Genomic DNA, 20,002 nt, shown 5'->3' on the forward strand with positions numbered 1-20,002 from the left:
GTTGATGTGGGCAAATATGTAGCTGTTCATCATACAACAGCTCATCCACATGTTTCCCAGGATGGAACGGTGTACAACATGGCCAACATCCATGGCTCCAATCCGTCCTACAACTTTGTTGAGTTTGGTCCCTCGTCAAGTAAGCACCTGCTTTTCGTATACTATGTTTCAACTTACGTGCCATAATCAGTTGAAGATATGTTTCGAGTTCCCTATTCCGTTTTATTTCTATTTTTCAAATATCTATTGGCCTTTCGATTTCAAAGTAATCAACAGACAGGTTGGATAGGTAAAATTCTCAGAGAGTTGGTTCCAGATGGGTGTGTAATCCCAGACAAAGCTGCTTCTTAACCATTTTTGTCTACGGGCCTCTATGATGCAAGCATGATTTTCTTGTCTCCTGGACAAGTTTTGGCACAAGGAAATCAAGCTCTACAGAAGAAAGAGACTTGAAGGTACCACAGTCATTAACACTGAATAACAAGTTTTTTATTGGCTGATTATAGTATCACTTTATTACGATTTTACAATTTTACTTTATTACGAATCAAAACGCTTTCAAAAAAGGTAAACAAGCCTTTTTTTTTACGAACGATGACGTTAGCAAACCCGGAAAAAGGTGATCTGAATAACTTAATTTTAAATAAATTAACACTTTACTAACTTTTAATAACACGTTCTGGTATCGTGAAGTTATTTATTACAAATAGTATGAGATGAAGTAACTCACAAAAAATCAAATATTACTTTTCAAAGTAAAGCTCATCTTACCTTTTGGCAGGATTCATTAAATTAACAACTTAAATAAATTAATTAATTAATCAAATTTACTCAAATAAATTAATTAAATAAATTCACTTAAATAAATTAATTAAATTAACATTTTAAATAAATTAACACTTTACTAACCTTTAATAACATGTTCTGATATCGTGAAGTTATTTGTTACAAATAGTATGAGATGAAGTAACTCACTCTACCATAATTTGAAACGGGAAAAATCAAATCTTACTTTTCAAAGTAAAGCTTAATATTTTAACATCAAGGTATTTAAAGCGTGATGGAAAACTAGTTTTTATAAAAGGATAAAAATATTTATCTAACTATATATAAATAATAATAAATATTATTTAAATTATATAATTATATAAATAAGAAAATGCATGACATGCTATGACGTTCAACAACTTCATTTATATTTTGCAGATCATACCCAAGGAATTATAAGAAATCTATTAATTTATTGCTTAATTATTATTATTATAATTATTATTTATTAATATTTTTAATTATTGTAATCATTATATTTACACCTCTGAGGCCCAAATAGATTCGGATACTCCTCCTCCATCAAGTTCTTTTCAGAGCTTCATTTTTAAGTCCTTCCCATAGAGCTTTTACATTTTGGAAATCTTCTCTTTTGACACCTTATGTTCCAATTTGAGAACATACTGCCTTTTGTTTGGGCCAAGCTGAATTTCCAAAAAGTGGAACTTTACTACTACTACTACTAGTAACTCAGTGCAGCACCAAGCCGCCTGAGGCCAACAAAGCTACGCACGCTCCTCCTCCAACCTAATTCATTCAAGGCCTCCTTCTTTACACCCTCCCTGATATTACGAATCAAAACGCCTTAAAAAAGGTAAACAAGACTTTTTTTTACGAACGATGACGTTAACAAATCCGGAAGATGGTGATCTGAATAGCTTAATTTTAAATAAATTATCACTTCACTAACTTTTAATAACACGTTTTGGTATCGTGAACTTATATATTACAAATAGTATGAGATGAAGTAACTCAAAAAGCAAAAAAAGCAAACTTTCGCATGCAAACCGATTAGGGTTCGCGTAGCGCACATTTTAACATCAAGGTGTTTAAAGCGTGACGGAATAAAACCAGTTTATTTAAAAGGATAAAATACTTATCTAATTATGTATAAATAATATTAAATATTATTTAAACTATATCTATCTTCTATATATATAAAAATAAGTTGTCTGTGTGTGGATCTGTGGATGGATCAGGTGACGTCATGTTTCGGCTGACGTCATGAAATTAGTTGCCATCATTTTTGCTTTGAAGGTGACGTCATTCAAGTTATATAAGACATATGTTCGCCGTCATGTTTCGGCTGACGTCATGAAATTAGTTGCCATCATTTTTGCTTTGAAGGCGTGACGTCATTCAAGTTATATAAGACGTATGTTCGCGTAGAATTCTATTACTGCTTAAGTTTATAATGACTGATGAAGATGCTCAAAGAGTCTATGCCAAAAAACTTGCTGCTGATAGAGAAAGTCAGAAAAGAAAGCGTGCCGAGGAACTACCAGAGCAACGCGAAAGCAGACTTGCTGCTAAAAGAGAAAGTGAAAAAAGAAGGCGTGCCGAGGAACTACTAGAGCAACGCAGAAGCAGACTTGCTGCTAAAAGAGAAAGTGAAAAAAGAAGGCGTGCCGAGGAATCAAAAGACCAGCAGGGAAACAGGCTTGAGGCTGATAGAGAAAGAAAGAACAGAAAGCATGCCGAGGAACTACCAGAGCAACGCAGAAGCAGACTTGCTGCTAAAAGAGAAAGTGAAAAAAGAAGGCGTGCCGAGGAACTACTAGAGCAACGCAGAAGCAGACTTGCTGCTAAAAGAGAAAGTGAAAAAAGAAGGCGTGCCGAGGAATCAAAAGACCAGCAGGGAAACAGGCTTGCTGCTGATAGAGAAAGTAAGAAAAGAAAGCGTGCCGAGGAATCAGAGCAATCTGAAAGTTATCGCCTGGCATTCAGGTACAATCCAGTCGATGATTATAGCTTGAGTAGATGTGTTCAAATCGGGACAATGTCTAAAATTTGTCCCTATTGCAAGGCCTTGAAATTCAATGGTGAAACAATGGGAATGTGTTGCGCCTCAGGAAAAGTTAAACTTCCTCTATTGGCTGCACCACCAGAGCCATTGAAGACTTTCCTTACTGGAACTACGTCAGAATCTAAGCGTTTTTTGTCAAAAATCAGACAATACAACTCATGTTTCCAAATGACGTCGTTTGGAGCCCAAATCGAAAATCCAGATCAATTTATGTCTACTTTCAAAGTAAAAGGGCAAATTTATCATAAAGCAGGGTCCCTTCTACCATTCTCAGGCGAGAATCATAAATTTTTACAATTGTACTTCATCAGTGATAGAAATTCTGAATTGAATGCACGTTGCGAAATTTCTCCCAACGTTGAAAGGACAATCGTTTCCCAATTGCAACATCTTTTCCACGAAAATAATAAGTTAGTACGTCTGTTCAAAACAGCCATCGATTTGATGCCTACTGATACTCATAAAATTGTTATTTCCGCTGACAAAACGCCTCCTGGCCAACATGTGCGTAGATACAATGCTCCGACTATCGACGAAGTGGCAATCGTTATGGTCGGTGATCAGTTTTTACCTCGAGATATTATTCTACATAAGCGAAACGCTCAGTTGTTAAGAATTGCTGAAACTCATCGATGCTACGATGCCCTACAATATCCTATCATTTTTTGGGATGGAGCCGACGGCTATCACTTTAATATTAAATTGATGAATCCAGCCACTAACAAAGAAATGAATAAGAAATGCAGTGCAATGCATTATTATTCCTATAGACTAATGATTCGGCAGGATGAAGAAAATTATATTTTAAAATGCCGTGAATTGTTTCACCAATTTATGGTCGATATGTATGCTAAAATTGAATCAGAACGTTTGCTATATATCCGCCTGAATCAGACCAAGCTCCGCTCTGAACAATACATTCATTTGCGAGATGCAGTTAAAAATGACGGTAATACCACACACGTTGGAAGATTAACAATTTTACCTTCGTCATATGTTGGCAGTCCCCGTCATATGCATGAATATGCTCAAGATGCTATTGCGTATGTTCGTCTCTATGGTCGTCCAGATTTATTTATTACATTTACATGTAATCAATCTTGGGACGAGATACTGCAGCTTTTACTTCAAGGACAATCGGCGGTTCATAGGCATGACATTACGGCACGTGTCTTCCGGGAAAAGTTGAAATCACTGATAAACTACCTTGTAAAACATGAAGTGTTTGGGTCAGTGCGATGCTGGATGTACTCAGTGGAATGGCAAAAACGAGGTTTGCCACACGCACATATACTAATCTGGCTACATAAAAAAATTACTTCAAACGAAATTGATGATGTGATTTCCGCTGAAATACCTGATAAAAATGTCGATAAGGGGTTACATGATATTATTGTAAAAAATATGATACATGGACCTTGCGGTGCACTGAACGAAAATTCACCATGCATGGCCAAAGGAAGGTGCACAAAGCAATATCCTCGACTTTTAGTACCCAAAACAATTACTGGCAATGATGGTTACCCACAATATAGAAGAAGATCTACTGAAGATGGCGGTAAAACAGCAATAATAAAGAAGCGTAACGGTACCACCATCGAAGTAGATAACCAGTGGGTTGTTCCATATTCCCCTTTATTATCAAAAACATTTAATGCACACATAAACGTTGAATACTGTAACTCCGTAAAGGCAATCAAATACATATGTAAATACGTCAACAAAGGCAGTGACATGGCAGTTTTTGGCTTGCAGTCCGAAATCAAAGATTTCGATGAAATCGTAGAATATCAGGCTGGAAGATACATAAGCAGTAATGAAGCTGTTTGGCGAATTCTTTCATTTCCGATACATGAACGTAGTCCAGCTGTTGTTCACTTAGCGGTACATTTACAGAATGGTCAACGTGTTTATTTCACGGAAACCAACGTGCAACAAAGAGTCATGAATCCACCGGATACAACATTAACAGCTTTTTTTTCGCTTTGCAAAAATGATTCTTTTGCGAAAAAACTGCTGTATACTGAAGTGCCTTCGTATTACACGTGGAATACTAAAAATAAAGTATTTGAACGTCGAAAACAGGGTAAGTCAGTCGACGGCCAACCTACCATCTTCAAAGATACCACGATAGGAAGACTCTACACCGTTCACCCCAATCAACATGAATGCTTCTTTCTACGCCTGCTTTTGGTGAATGCACCCGGTCCGACATCCTTTGAGTATTTGAGGACTGTAAATGGTACTATACGTGACACTTACCGTAGTGCATGCCAAGCTCTGAATTTATTGGAGAATGACCAACACTGGGATAACTGCATCAATGACGCGTGCGAAACGTCAACCCCAAGTCAAATTCGTGCATTGTTTGGCATCATTTTAACAACTTGCTCTCCATCAGCTCCTACAGATTTATGGGAAAAATATAAGTCAAAAATGTCCGAAGATATACTTCATCGAAAACAGTTAGAGACGTCAGACATGACTTTTGATTTTACACCAGAAATTTATAACTACACTTTAGTTGTTATAGAAGATTTTTGCATAAGTATGGCAAACAAACCTCTTCAGGGTTTGGGAATGCCTTCACCTAACCGTATCGCTGCTGTTTCGACATGTGTAGAATTGGATCGTGAACAAAGTTACAGTACGAGTGATCTATTGTCGTATGTACAAAATAACATTTCCAAGTTAACGTCGGAACAAAAAGACATTTATGATACGATAATGCATTGTGTCGATAACAACGTTGGAGAAATTTTCTTTTTGGATGCGCCAGGAGGTACTGGTAAAACGTTTGTGATAAAACTGATTCTGGCATCAATTCGATCTAAAAATGATATAGCGTTGGCAATTGCGTCGTCCGGAATAGCCGCAACATTTCTGCCTGGTGGAAGAACTGCTCATTCCGCTTTGAAATTGCCTCTGAACTTGCATTCTACAGAAACTCCCACGTGCAATATTTCCAAATCATCTGGGATGGGTTAAGTATTGCAGCAATGCAAACTTATTATTTGGGATGAGTGCACAATGGCACACAAAAAATCGCTCGAGGCTCTGGATCAATGCTTGAAAGATTTGCGAGGGAAGTCGAAACCCTTTGGCAGCACCTTAATATTGCTTGCGGGAGATTTCAGGCAAACATTACCTATAATACCTAGATCAACTCCTGCAGACGAAATGAATGCTTGCCTGAAAAATTCTAATTTATGGGCACACGTAAAAACATTAAAATTAACTACAAATATGCGTGTCCGATTGCAAAACGATGACTCTGGTCAAACATTTTCAGATCAATTGCTGGCAATGGGAAACGGAAAGCTCCCAGTAGACTCAATTTCAGGACGTATACAACTACCTGCTGATTTCTGTAATTTAGTGACGTCCAAAAATGAATTGATTGAAAAAGTATTTCCGAATATTCTAAAAAATTATAAAAATAATAAATGGCTAAGTGAAAGAGCGATTCTCGCACCCAAAAATATAGACGTCCACGAAATCAACAATATTGTTTTGACCAAGATTCAAGACCAGGCAGTCCTTTACAAGTCAGTCGACACAGTTTTGGAACCAAATGAAGCGGTTAATTATCCATCTGAATTTTTAAATTCCATAGATCTTTCAGGGTTTCCACCACACGTGCTACAACTAAAAATAGGCGTACCAATAATATTGTTACGTAACATAAACCCACCAAAGCTTTGCAATGGCACTCGACTTGCCGTAAAAAAAACAATGGAAAACCTAATAGAGGCCACAATCCTGACAGGGCCTTTTGAGGGTGAGGCTGTTCTTATTCCTCGCATTCCCATGATTCCAACAGATCTGCCTTTTCAATTTAAAAGATTGCAATTCCCAATTCGATTAGCATTTGCAATCACCATTAACAAAGCTCAAGGTCAATCATTAGAAAAATGTGGTATTGATCTTAATACTGATTGTTTTTCCCATGGACAATTGTACATTGCATGTTCGAGGGTCGGTAAACCTGACAATCTATTTATATGCAGCGAGAATTGGACAGCGAAGAATGTTGTATATTCGCAAGTTTTACGCAGTTAATTTGTATTTCGGAACCAAATGAAGCGGTTAATTATCCATCTGAATTTTTAAATTCCATAGATCCTTCAGGGTGTCCACCACACCTGCTACAACTAAAAATAGGCGTACCAATAATACTTTTAAGAAATATCAACCCACCAAAGCTTTGCAATGGCACGCGACTTGCCGTAAAAAAAAAACAATGGAAAACCTAATAGATGCCACAATCTTGACAGGGCCTTATGAGGGTGAGGCTGTTCTTATTCCTCGCATTCCCATGATTCCAACGGATCTGCTTTTTCAATTTAAAAGATTGCAATTCCCAATTCGATTAGCATTTGCAACCACCATCAACAAAGCTCAAGGGCAATCACTAGAAAAATGCGGTATAGATCTTAATACAGATTGCTTTACCAATGTACAATTGTATGTTGCATCTTTGAGGGTCGGTAAACCTGACAATCTATTTATACGCACAGACAATGGGACAGCGAAGACTGTTGTATATTCACAAGTTTTACGTAGTTAATTTGTATTGTATCTATCTATCTATCTATCTATATAAAAACGAGTTGTGTGTATGCATGTTTGTTTGTTTGTAAAAAGAGCGTTTGCATATGACGTCATTATTAGTACATACGGCTTTGTATATGGACAACCAATGGGAAAGCCAAGAATGTTGTATATTCGCAATTTTTACGTAGTTTGAAACACATATATAAATCTATCTATATTCACAGGTGGGACACAGGGACACAACTACAATGGCGCGTAACTAATATGGCGCGTAACTAATATGGCGCGTAACGACTTACGCGCGCGGGGGGGCTTGGGGGGGGCGCGAAGCGCCCCCACCAACTGGGTGTTGGGGTGGCGCGAAGCGCCACCCCAACAGCTAGTAATTCTATAAATAATAAAATGTATAACATGCTATGACGTTCAACAGCTTCATATATATTTTGCAGATCATACCCATGGAATTGTAAGAAATCTATTAATTTATTGCTTTGTTATTATTATAATTATTAATTATTAATATTTTTAATTATTGTAATCATTATAGTTATATAGTTATAATTATATGATATAATTATATTAATTGTATAATTATAATTATGTAATATAGCTATAATAGTTATATAATTGTAATAATTATATAATTATTAAAAGTATCAGTTATTATTAGTGTTATTATTACTATTTATTAATTATTAATTATCATTAATTACTAACTGCTCATTTCACCACTTCTGATGCCAAAATACATTCGGATACTCCTCCTCCATCAAGCTCTTTTCAGAACTTTCTTTTTTAAGTCCTTCTCACGTAGCTTTTACATTCTGGAAATCTTCTCTTTTGACATCTTTTGTTCCAATTTGAGAACATCTTACCTTTTGTTTGGGTCAAGCTGAACTTCCAAAAAGTGTATTTTTGGCCCCCTGTAATTTATAATTCGTAAAACGGCACCTAACCATCTTAGCCTTTCGTTCTCTATCGCCCCAGATAGTAGGATTGAAACCGTAGACAACATGCGTTACTCAAACATAAGTAAGGCCTATTTTTTTAAAGGGCCTTGCTAGACATAATTTTGCTTTTTCAAGTTCTATGAAAATAAATAGAATTTGAACAAGCAAAATTATGTACTCCCCCGTTAGTGAGTTACAACTTAGTATCCAGGATTAGAGTCAAGAATTATGTGTCGAGCATTTCAAAGTCTAACAATTGTTTATTGCTATATTTATCACCTGTAGTTAAAAGTGGCGTTCAGTTGTATATCTGGCTTGAAATTAATGCCGAAGTAAAAATATAGCATGCCTCCATATTTAGGCAGAGAAATCTGGCAAGGCATTTAATGTGAACACCATTATACATAATTAAATTATAATTTTTATTTATAACTATTATACATTTACTATTTCTTTTTGTTTATTTATTCACATACTTCTTCTATTATTTATGTTTTTTATTACCCGCAAGAAGAGATACCCCATACTGAATGCTTTGTCAGATGCTGCACCTCTGTTTAAACGTGCATGCACCTCTATTTAGGTTCCTGAGGAATGGAATCACTGAAAATACAAAGTCTTGATTACTGGTATATATTCCTTTAACTCTTTTAATAGTATTTACCCGAGTAATTAACACCATTCGATTGTGCATGTTAATGATAATCCAAGCTATTCAAGAAAACAATTCAAACAATTCAAAATTGATTAATAAATCATGTTTAAAACACACATTTCTTCTCACTGCACACTTCATTGTTATGAAACTCAGAATCCCTGTACACACAATATAATTTGTTATCCATGCAAATAACTTTGTTCTTAAAATCGTCACTGTTACACCGTATACCGTTATAATTACACCGTTACACCGTTATAATTTGTTTTCCATGCAAATAACTTTGTTCTTAAAATCGTCACTGTTACACCTAAAATTGTATCTAAGATTTTCACGCTTCATTGCTAGGAATTATTTTCTAATCTGATCGCAAAAAGAGGATCACCATGGTAATGTAGATCAGGAAAATCAACTAGTGACTGAACATGTATTACTGTCCAGATTCTCCCTTTGAGGATAGCTTAGAAAATGCTTATGTAATAAAATAAGATACCAGCTATTTATTTATTTGAAAACTCATCCGAAATAATATGGAAGGACAGAGCATTAAAGCAGAAAAAGGTCTTTCACAAGTCAAAATGAGAGATTTCATATTCACTGTCCCTGGAAATTCAAGTAATAGACTTAAGTAATACTGAACATTTAAGCTTTATTTGAGCTTATAAGCTAATAATTAATAAAATAAGTTTAATAAGCTAAATATTCTTAATTTAGCTTTATATACAAAACCTCTTACTTCTTAGTGCTTAGTAATTACATTCTTACATTTTTATAATTGTATAATATGATATAAATAAAATATATAGACTAGTTGTTTTTTTTTAATTATAAGCATCATTCAGCAAAAGAACAGCAACACAAATCGATGTTTTAAAAAAGTAGAGTTAAGAGAAAAAGTCAAACTATAGCGTAAAGAGCGGGGCGTTGATGAGAGAGCAGCCTCTTTCATATACGAAGTAATTTCTGTTCGTTTTAAGTTTTAATGTCGCTCCTTACTTTCAGTTTAAAAAACTTTTTTTTTAATTTAATTCAACAAAAGAACAGCAACAAAACAAATCAATGACATATAGTATTTATAATTCAAACAAGAATTAAGAAAATTCAAACAAGATTGAACAAGATTTCCAGCCTTAACAAAATTATTTAACTCTTTAGAATAGATTTTATAATCAAAATCCTTGGATCAAATCGCTTGAAGTTAAAGATCGTCAGCAATAGTTGAGAGCCTACTGTTGACCTAAAAAAAAAGTATGTAGGGGATGTCAAAATTTCAAGGGGGATAAACTTAGAGAAATAAAAATAACAAGAACATTAGGGGAAAACTAACTGAAAATTATGGGATAGATCAAGAAAGTCTTGAGGGTAGGGGAGTTCTGCCAAAGCCCTACATACACACTTATTATTCATAATACATTATATACTATACTATTATTTCTATATATTTATATTTTGATATACCAGTATTTTATTGTAATTTATGCTATACATACAACCCCTTGATATGTCATGCACCCATGAGTGTTTTGGGTGATAGGGGGATTTTCAAAGCCCTGCTTTGATACATCCAGAATTACAGTCTAAAATTATGTGTCCAGTATTTCAAATTCCGTTAATTGATTGTCGCTAGATTTCAAAATTCTAGATGATTTCTAATAGCTTTTCATATCTTATTTTTATTATTATATTGTTTTATATCCATTATGTTTTGTATATTTTTTCATAGCTCTTACATACTATTATATTATTGTACCTTTATACCAAACATTTTACCCTTTGATAGGTCATGCACCCAGGAGTATTTTTTGAGTGACCGGGCACAGTTTCAAAGCCCTACTTTGTGATACATCCAGCACCCAGGATTAGAATCTAGAACTATGTTTTGTTTGTGTCCAGTTTTTATAATTATAATTTATAATACCTAGAATTTTGAAATGAAACATTTCAAAATTCTACGTTATCACTTGGACTGCTATATAAATAGTGATTTATTTGTGAAGGGAGGGGGATTCTAGGGAAGGGAAAGTGATTTTAAGTAAAGGCAGTAATCATATGTAAAAATCTTGGAAATTGCAAGAGAAACTGAAAAAATATTGAAAATAAAGCTTAGTTCTTCTCTTTGTGGAGAACATCCTAAACAAAAGGCATCTGCCTCAATGCTAATTTCAAGTACGTCGAAATTACGTAAAAAATCTCTGAAAATAGTTCTGTAAATCACATAAAAATAATGTATTTTGTATCTTTAAAGATAGATAGTTTTTGCATCCCTTAGAGAAATTTGTAAATATTATATTACAAATTTGCAGCTGTGAAAGTTTTAAGCCGTCAAAACATAAAAGTTTACTATCTATTAACTGCCCAAATTAAGGAGTACTGAAAGAAGCAAATTAAAACTTCTTGAAAGAGTCTTCAGATTGTAGTTTTATTTTATTCCTATTTTACTTTTACAAAGGTGGAGGATTCCCAAAAGGAAGGATTGTTGCATCAATTCCAATTGACAATAAGTTCAAAAGATCGTACTTTCATAGTTTTGGCATTACGGAGAATTACTTTATTTTTGCTGAGATATCACTAATATTCGATGCCCTCAAATTTTTGGCCAGCAATTTCACACAAACAACTATCTCTAATGCTTTTAAGTGGAATCCCAACTCAACGGTAATCAGTTCTGTTTTTTCTATTCTATTTATGCTTGTGTAGGACAGTATAATTATTCCACGTTCCGTACAAGGGCGCCAGCTCATAAAAATTGTAGGGAGACAATTTTTTTCCAGTTCTTTTCTAGTAAAAAGAAAACAACAAAAAATATTTTTAAATATAGAGGTGGGTTAGTTTTTGTTTATCACATTTATTCAATGAAACTATCCCAAAATTTTTTTTTTTTTTAATCAAAGGGTGGACCATTAGTCTTTCTGCCTTCTCTTCAAGCTCTGTCCCTGATTCTGTCCTTTATGTTTCAGGTTTCATTACTACTCTAGTATGTCAGTCTACTAAATAAACTGCCACTGAATTATTTCGCATTTTGTAATATTTTTCCTTATATTTCACCTTTGAAAACACTGATTTTATTGTAAACAATATATAGATCTTAGGTAAAATTTCAAAGTTTAAGATATGGTTTAAAATTCAGTTAGGGATTTTGCCTATTTATCTGCTCACCATTATTATATCCGATTTTTTCTTAGTTATATATTTTTTCCTTCTTTTTTGTCACTCCACTTTCTTACGAGTTACTTGTATATTAATTAATTAATAGAGGGGATATAAATATGTTTCGGGAAATATATGGACGACAAATGCAATTAGACGTATTACATTATTTAATAGTTGCTTTATTACAGATTGTTTTTTTGTATAAGTTTTCCAAACTTTTGTTTAAATTTGTTTATATTTTTGATAATTCGTTGCTGTCGATCACCTAAGATTATCGAAAAATTTAAAAAGACACCGGTGTCTAAATCATCTGCATTAACATGCGTAGGTGTAACATAGGCAATGCCGTTCAGTGGATTATATTTAATCACTAATATCATAGGAAGGCCAATAGCAAAGCCTAAGTAAAGAGCGATAACATTTCAATATATTACTTATTTATTTATTTTTTCCAAGCCACTGTGTCTGGAAGGACCCAAGTAATTGGTGGACAACCAACCCCCCTCCCACCTTTCTTTTTATTGCCGTCATTCCCAACAAAAGGCAATCAGATTTGCGAGATAGCTGCATTCATAATAATTGAAATACCCAATGCCTCCAGAGATGACATGAACTCCTCCCCTCCTAAAACCCGGTATAAGGGCTGTAACTTATGTTATTCGCCCTTTTTTACGCATAGGTATTTTTATGGGAGATTTGGGGCATATTTGACCCGTGGTTTCCAAAACACTAAAAGTATTGCGGCGAGACTCTCGGGGAATGTTGGAAGATTTGGAGTAAAACCAAACTCAACATGACTATTCAATAAAATATGGCTTTTGTGACTGTAGTTACTCGGGACTACTTGTCACTGTGACTACCTGTTACTGCGACAACTTGAAACTGAGATCACTTGATACTTTGACTGTGACTACTTGTGACTGCTATTACATGTGACTGCGATTGCGACTACTTACGATGGTGATTACGATTACTTGTGACCGTGATTGCTTGCGAATATTTGTGTCTATGCCTGTGACTACTTGTGACCGTGATTGCTTGCGAATACTTGTGCTTATGCCTGCAACTACTTTCAACAGCTTATGAATATGACTACTTGCGAGGAAGACTACGACTTCTTACGATTGCGTCCAAGACTACGTTTGATTGCTACTATTTATGACTCCTCACTATTCGCAAATGCGACTACTTTTATAATATGACTGTGAATACTTGCGACTGCAACCATGATTAATTATGACTGCAACTACTTCTAACTACGGCTCCTTGTGACTGCAAATGCGACTACTTGTAACTACAACTGCTTGTGGCTGCAAAGAAGACTATTTGTTGCTGTGGCTACTTGCGGATGCGGCTGTTCGTTGCTGTGGCTACTTGCGGATGCGGCTGTTCGCGACTGTGACTACTTCTAGCTACTACTGCTTGTGATTGAGAAGTGCACCACTTATAACTGTAACTACTTGTGAATGCAACTACGACTACTTGTGATTGCGTCTTTAATTAGTTGTATCTGTGATTGCGACTAATTGTGGCTCTGATTTTGACTACTCGTGACTTCGACTTGTTCTGACTGTGACTGCTTCTATTTTTATTCTGTTTATAACTGTGACTGTTACCACTACTTCTACTGCTACTCCTACTAGTACAATTTACTATTATTACCGCTATTACTGTCTACTAATATTTAGCTAAATCGAAAGAGTGTGAGTGTAACCAGAAGGTCAAAAATGCTTATCTGCAGGATCTTTGGAATGGTGATAAGTTTATTGAGTTGGAAATTTCAGGAAATGTTGCACTCCATCAAAAGACACAACGTGCTTTTAGGTTGTCAAAAGAGCTTATGTGGGAACATGTACATTTATCTTCAGAACGGCTACGGCTATTAAATTAATACTTGTTGTTGAAACTTGGAATGTCAATAGAAGTGTTAAACTAAATCAAAAGGCACAAAATGCTTACTGGATGTCAAAACTGCATATCTGCAATATCTCAAGAACAATTAAAGGTATTAAGTTGAAACTTTCAGAGAAAGTTCAGATGGGTGTTTAACTAAATCTGAAGACACTATTTGCATCTAAGTTGTCAAAACTGTGTGTGCAATACATCAGGAACGGTAAGAGCATTCTGTCGAAACTTTCAGAGAATACTGAGGAGCATGTTGAAAGTCATCGGAAAACACTATCCAGGCTAACAAAAGCGCTTACGAGAAATATCCCAAGAACGGCTAGGGTATTAACTATGGATTTTTAGTGAATATTGAAATGGGATGTTGAACTCATTCAAAGAAACATTATGTGCATCGAGATTGTTAGAAAAACATCTTTTTCACAACATTTCAACCAAATATTCAGTGGGGAATTCATAAGCCAGTCGCCTATTTATAGTAATTTCTACTTGTTTTAGCTTGACTTGAGTATTCATTCGAATTTTTAATCGCTTTAGAATTTTTTGCTGATCTATATCAGTATCTATTTTAATTTATAATCATTTTACGTTTCAGTCACTCTTTTTTAGTAATTGCTGGTCGCTTAAAGAAATCTTTTCTTTCCAGTTCATGCTAGAAGAAGCTGCCGATTTTAGCTTTAAGACTGTTATAGAGCGTTGCCAATGCTTTGAAACTGACAACTAAAATCCCAACTAAAATTGTGTAACAAGAGATTAGTTGTACGATCTGAACAGCAGGTTAAAAATTCGCCATAATAAGAAGAAAATTTTCAAAAAACTAAAACTTGGATAGATATCCTAGTCAGAAAAGGAGCAAGGAAAACCACACTGCGTCGGAAATTGTATATTATACCGAAATTGTGCTGGTTTGGCAATACTGTTGCTATGACTTGCATTGTAACGATGTAATCAGAATCTGGGTAAGAAGTCCGAATAGAAGTACCATATTAACTTGTCTGCAAAATAATTTTGAAGAGTTTTTTTTCTCTGCAAAAGTAAAATCGTTATTTTATCACGTTATATTATTCCAGTTTCCTTTTTAAAGAGTTAAAAAAAGTTATTGGTCTTAATATTTTTAACAACGTTTATTTTTAGTCAAAATTTCATTTAGTGCATCGAAGAACTGGTAATAGATCGGTATTTTTGGCAGAGCCTTTCTTTACATTTCATCACATAAACGCTTACGAAGAGGAAGACCACGTGGTTGTTGACTTATGTGGCTCGTCAGACGGTAGAGTAAGTTTCTTTTTTTAAACAAAATCTGCCAATTTTTTGAATATCAAACGTAATAATTTTTAATATGGTGAAGTGGGATCATATGTATTTTATGCAAATGCAGGGAAGAAAGTAACAACCATATTACCTCTTGTAGCAACATAATTATCATGTGTTTATTTTTCCAATATTATTCCAGTATTTATCCTCTATTATTCCAGTTTTCCAAAGGTAAATGAACCAACCTCAAAGCCTGTAAACCTAAATTCCTAGTTAATTTTGTGTGGTCTGTTTCCTAAGAACAAAGGTGAAGTTAAGTTAAATATCTTTATATGCATTGAAGCAGGAACCATTTTTAAGAATCTTTTTTATATTCTCAGTTTTAGATGTTTGGTCATTGATGAAGAGTTCTTTCCACGTATTGAATTTCTTATTTAATGAGCTGCTATGTTTCGTCCATTTTTGGTCCCGCTTTGTACCTTGGTGGCAGGAACAAAGGCACTTGGTATTTACCAAGTGACATATATAGACATCGCAAATTCTGTCGGTTTGTCTGTCCCGGATTTGCTAGTTTGGGCACTTCCAGATAAGCTAGAACGATGAAATGTGGCAGGTGTATCGGGGACCAGACCAGATTAAATTATAAATAGTCGTTTCCCCGATTTGACCATCTGGGGAAAGTGCGGGGACATTCAATTTGGAAAAATTAGAAAAAAGGAGGAATTTTTAACTTACAAACGGGTGATCGGATCTTAATGAAATAAGATATTCAGAAGGATATCGTGTCTCAGAGCTCTTATTTTAAATCCCGACCGGATCCGGTTACATTGGGGAGAGTTGGAGGGGAGAAACCTGAAATCTTGGAAAACGCTTATAGTGGAGGGATCGGGATGAAACTTGGTGGGAAAGATAAGCACAATTCCTTGATATGTGAATGACATAACCGCAACGGATCCGCTCTCTTTGGGGGAGTTGGGGGGGGGGGGGGGTTAATTCGAAAAATTAGAAAAAATGAGGTATTTTTAACTTACGAAGCAGTGATCGGATCTTAATGAAATTTCATGTTTAGAATGAACTCGTAAATCAAATGTCTTATTTTAAATCTCGACCTGATCCAGTGTCATTGGAGAGGGTTGGGGGGACCAGAAATCTTGGAAAACGCTTACAATGGAGAGATCAGGACGAAACCTGGTGGGAAGAACAAGCACAAGTCCTAGATACGTGATTGGCATAACTGGACTGTATCTGCTCTCTTTGGGGGAGTTCGGGGGGGGGGGGCTAGTTCGGAAAAATTAGGAAAAATGAGGTATTTTTAACTTACGAACGGGTGATTGGATCCTAGTGAAATTTTATATTTAGAAGGATCTTATGTCTCAGAGCTCTTACTTTAAATCCTGACTTGATCCGATGACATTTGGGGGAGTTGGAGGAGGAAACCGGAAATCTTGTAAATGGTTTAAAGTGGTGAGATCATGATGATACTTGGTGGGAAAATCAGAACGAAATTTGATATTTAGAAGGATCTTGTGCTTCAGAGCTCTTATTTTAAATCTCAACCAGATCCGGTGACACGGGGGGAGTTGGAAGGGGAAACCGGAAATATTGGAAAACGCGAAAATTGAGGCGTCTTTATCTTACGAAAGGGTGATCGGATCTTAATGAAACTTGATATATAGAAAGATTCAGATGCTCCATTTTCAGGTCGAATCGGATCCGGCGACTTAGGGGGCTGGAGGGGGGGGAGCAGAAATTTTGGAAACCGGAAATCTTGGAAAACGCTTAGAGTGCAAAGATCGGGATGAAACTTTTTAGAAAGAATAAGCACCAGATCTAGATACGTGATTGACATAACTGGGGCGGATCCGCTCTCTTTGGGGGAGTTGGGGGGATTTCTAGTGCTTTGGTGAGTTCTGTTCTTCTGGACGTGCTAGGGCGATAAAATTTGGTAGGTGTGTCAGGGACCTGCACAAATATACTTGATAACAGTCTTTTCCCGATTCGACCATCTGGGGGGCTGGAGGAAGAGAAAAAACTGAAAAAAATGAGGTATTTTTAACTTACGAATGGGTGATCGGATCTTGATAAAATTTGACATTTAGAAGGACCTCGTGTCTCAGAGCTGTTATTTTAAATCCCGCCTGTATCCGTTGATATTGTGGGGGGGGGTTGAAGTGGGAAACCGGAAATCACGGAAAACACTTAGAGTTGAGAGATCAGGATGAAACTTGGTGGGAAGAATAAACACAAGTCCTAGATACGTGATTGAAAAACCGGACTGAATCCGCTCTCCCTGGGGGTGTTGGGGGGGGGGGGGGTAATTCGGAAAAATGAGAAAAATTGAGGTATTTTTAACTTACGAACGGTGACTGGATCTTAATGAAATTTTATATTTTGAAGGAACTCATGTCTCAAAGCTCTTATCCTAAATCCCGACCAGAACTGGTAGAATTGGGGGGAGCTGGAGGAAAAAACTGGAAATCTTGGAAAATGCATAGAGTGGAGAGATCGGGATGAAACTTGGTGGGTAGAATAAGCAAATGTCGTAGAGCTCTTATTTTAAATCCCGACCGGCATTAAGGTTCTGATTTTCCTTTTAAATCAATCTATTGATTCTTATAATTTTGCTAGAGCTCATGCCATATGAGCTCTTGGCTTTTCCGACCTCGTCACTAGTGCCATATGAGCTCTTAGCTCTTGTTTTTCTGGGGGTGATAAAAAAAACCATCTTCTGTTTCACGATTTGGATAGAGAAATGCCCAGACATTCGAGGAAATAATGGATTTTGGAAATCCCATCATCCTAAGGCCCATCTCCTATACACATTTTTCCTTTTTGGAGTCACACTGGTTTTCGTTTTCTGGTTTTCTGGTTCTCTGGTTTCTGGTTTCTGGTTTCTCGTTTTCTGGTTTCTGGTTCTGGTTTTCGTTTTTGGAGTCACACTTGTGGTGTTTTGAGCATCGAATCATTATTCTCGAGTCATTTTTTCTTTAAATTAATGAAATGACTTCACTGACTTAGATCCTGGATAATTTTATGTTGGTTAAAGTTTTATTATTCTACTGTCTAAAATAATTAAATTAGTTTGTTTTACTCTAAAATGATTTTTAGCATAAAACATAAAACTGTCTTGGCACTCTAGTGATTAGATTTAATAACTTCCTAATATTCATGGACCCAAATATGTTTTTTTCTACTTGGCAACTACGTTTCTGCATTGACCAAACATTTAAAATTGGGAAGATAAAAAATATGCTTAAAAATGATTTTTGCTTCACTGCTTTTAAAGATATTAACTTAACATCGCCTCAGTTCTTTAGAAAGAGACCACATAAAACACTTCAAACAATCAAAGGCTTCTAGCCTTTGATTGTTTCACTTACCTTTAGAAAACTGGAATAATATTGGAGTAAATACTAGAATAATTCTGTAATAACAAACGAATGGTATGTGGCTATAAGAGGTTGTGGTCCGTAATTGTTACTTCCTCTTGTCCGAAGTATTTTTCGGCACTTAGATATGTCCTCAGTTATTTATTTGGTTTATCGCTTATTATTTCTAACTACATGTTTGGTTACTATTACTCATAAAAATGATCACCCAGGATCGACCCCAGGCGAAGGCTGGGTTTGACTGGGTCCAGCTTCAAGAGCCTGCTATCAATCTACCTACCCCTTTCTCCCCAAACCTACTTTATATAATGGTTGCAGCAGTAGCTGCATCCTGGTAAAGAGTGGACAAAAGCCCATAGTAGCTAAAAGTTAGGAAACATATTTTGAAAAAAAAACTGCCTAATGAAAGAAAAATTGCAATTGACATTGATTCAGGAATGATAACTTTTATTTCGGTTCGTCTTAAAAGTAAAAGTTTATTGGGAAAAGAAATTTATGGTGATTTCGAAAAAAACCTGAAACCCCTCTAAAAGGGCGTCTCATCAAAATGAAAAGTGTACTATTGGAATCAGCATGGTCGAAAATCTTATACACGAAAATTACAGTCCCCCTCCTTGAACAACAAGAAAAATCACTTGTTTGCATAGGTAGCACTGATTTGTTTCCCGTATTTTCTTTCTGGCTCATTGGGTTACCAGAACACCAAACATAGATGCTTAATAGCTCATTCAAAATCTATTTGTCATATCTACATGCTTTTTGTAAATTCCACTATCTGCAAGTGCTATATGGCACTAACATGACGCTTTTTGTGACATTTCTCAAGGGGTGGCGATAGCAGGCTACTACAAATCGTAGACAAATTTTTTATAGCTCGTATAAAAGATATTGCTCATATTTACGCTCTTCCTATAAATTCCACCATCTGCGACTTCCAAATGACACTAAAAACGGCACTTTTGGTGTCATGTTTCAAGTGGCCGAGCTGGGACTATTGGGCTAGCAGAACTTTTAAGAGGGATATTCAATGGATCATTTGGAAGCTATTGCTTATATCTACGTGGGTTTTTTTTATCAGTTCTACCATCCTTAAATGTGATATAAAAGAATACTTTTGACGATGAAAACAATACTTTCGGTACAACGTCTTAAGTGGAAAAGTTATGAAGTACAAAACAGGTACTATTGTAATATTCATGTTCCATAGCCCTTCAGTAGAGGTTTACAAGACCCCCCGTACACTCCCCCTCCCAGCCCCCTTAGTAAGTTATATAACTCGTCTGCT

At 35.7% G+C, this 20,002-nt stretch overlaps 1 protein-coding gene across 1 annotated transcript in view; it reads left to right on the plus strand.

Annotated features, from left to right (window-relative positions):
- Positions 1-20,002, plus strand: part of LOC136028304 (carotenoid isomerooxygenase-like) — a gene marked incomplete in the record, with an annotated part of 53,708 nt that overhangs the window by 26,968 nt on the left and 6,738 nt on the right. The window contains 3 exon segments of the mRNA XM_065706065.1: positions 1-139; positions 11,469-11,674; positions 15,209-15,349. Coding sequence (XP_065562137.1) covers positions 1-139; positions 11,469-11,674; positions 15,209-15,349 — 486 coding nt within the window.

The sequence above is a fragment of the Artemia franciscana genome, chromosome 6 (assembly GCF_032884065.1).
Source record: "Artemia franciscana chromosome 6, ASM3288406v1, whole genome shotgun sequence".
NCBI lineage: Eukaryota > Metazoa > Arthropoda > Branchiopoda > Anostraca > Artemiidae > Artemia > Artemia franciscana.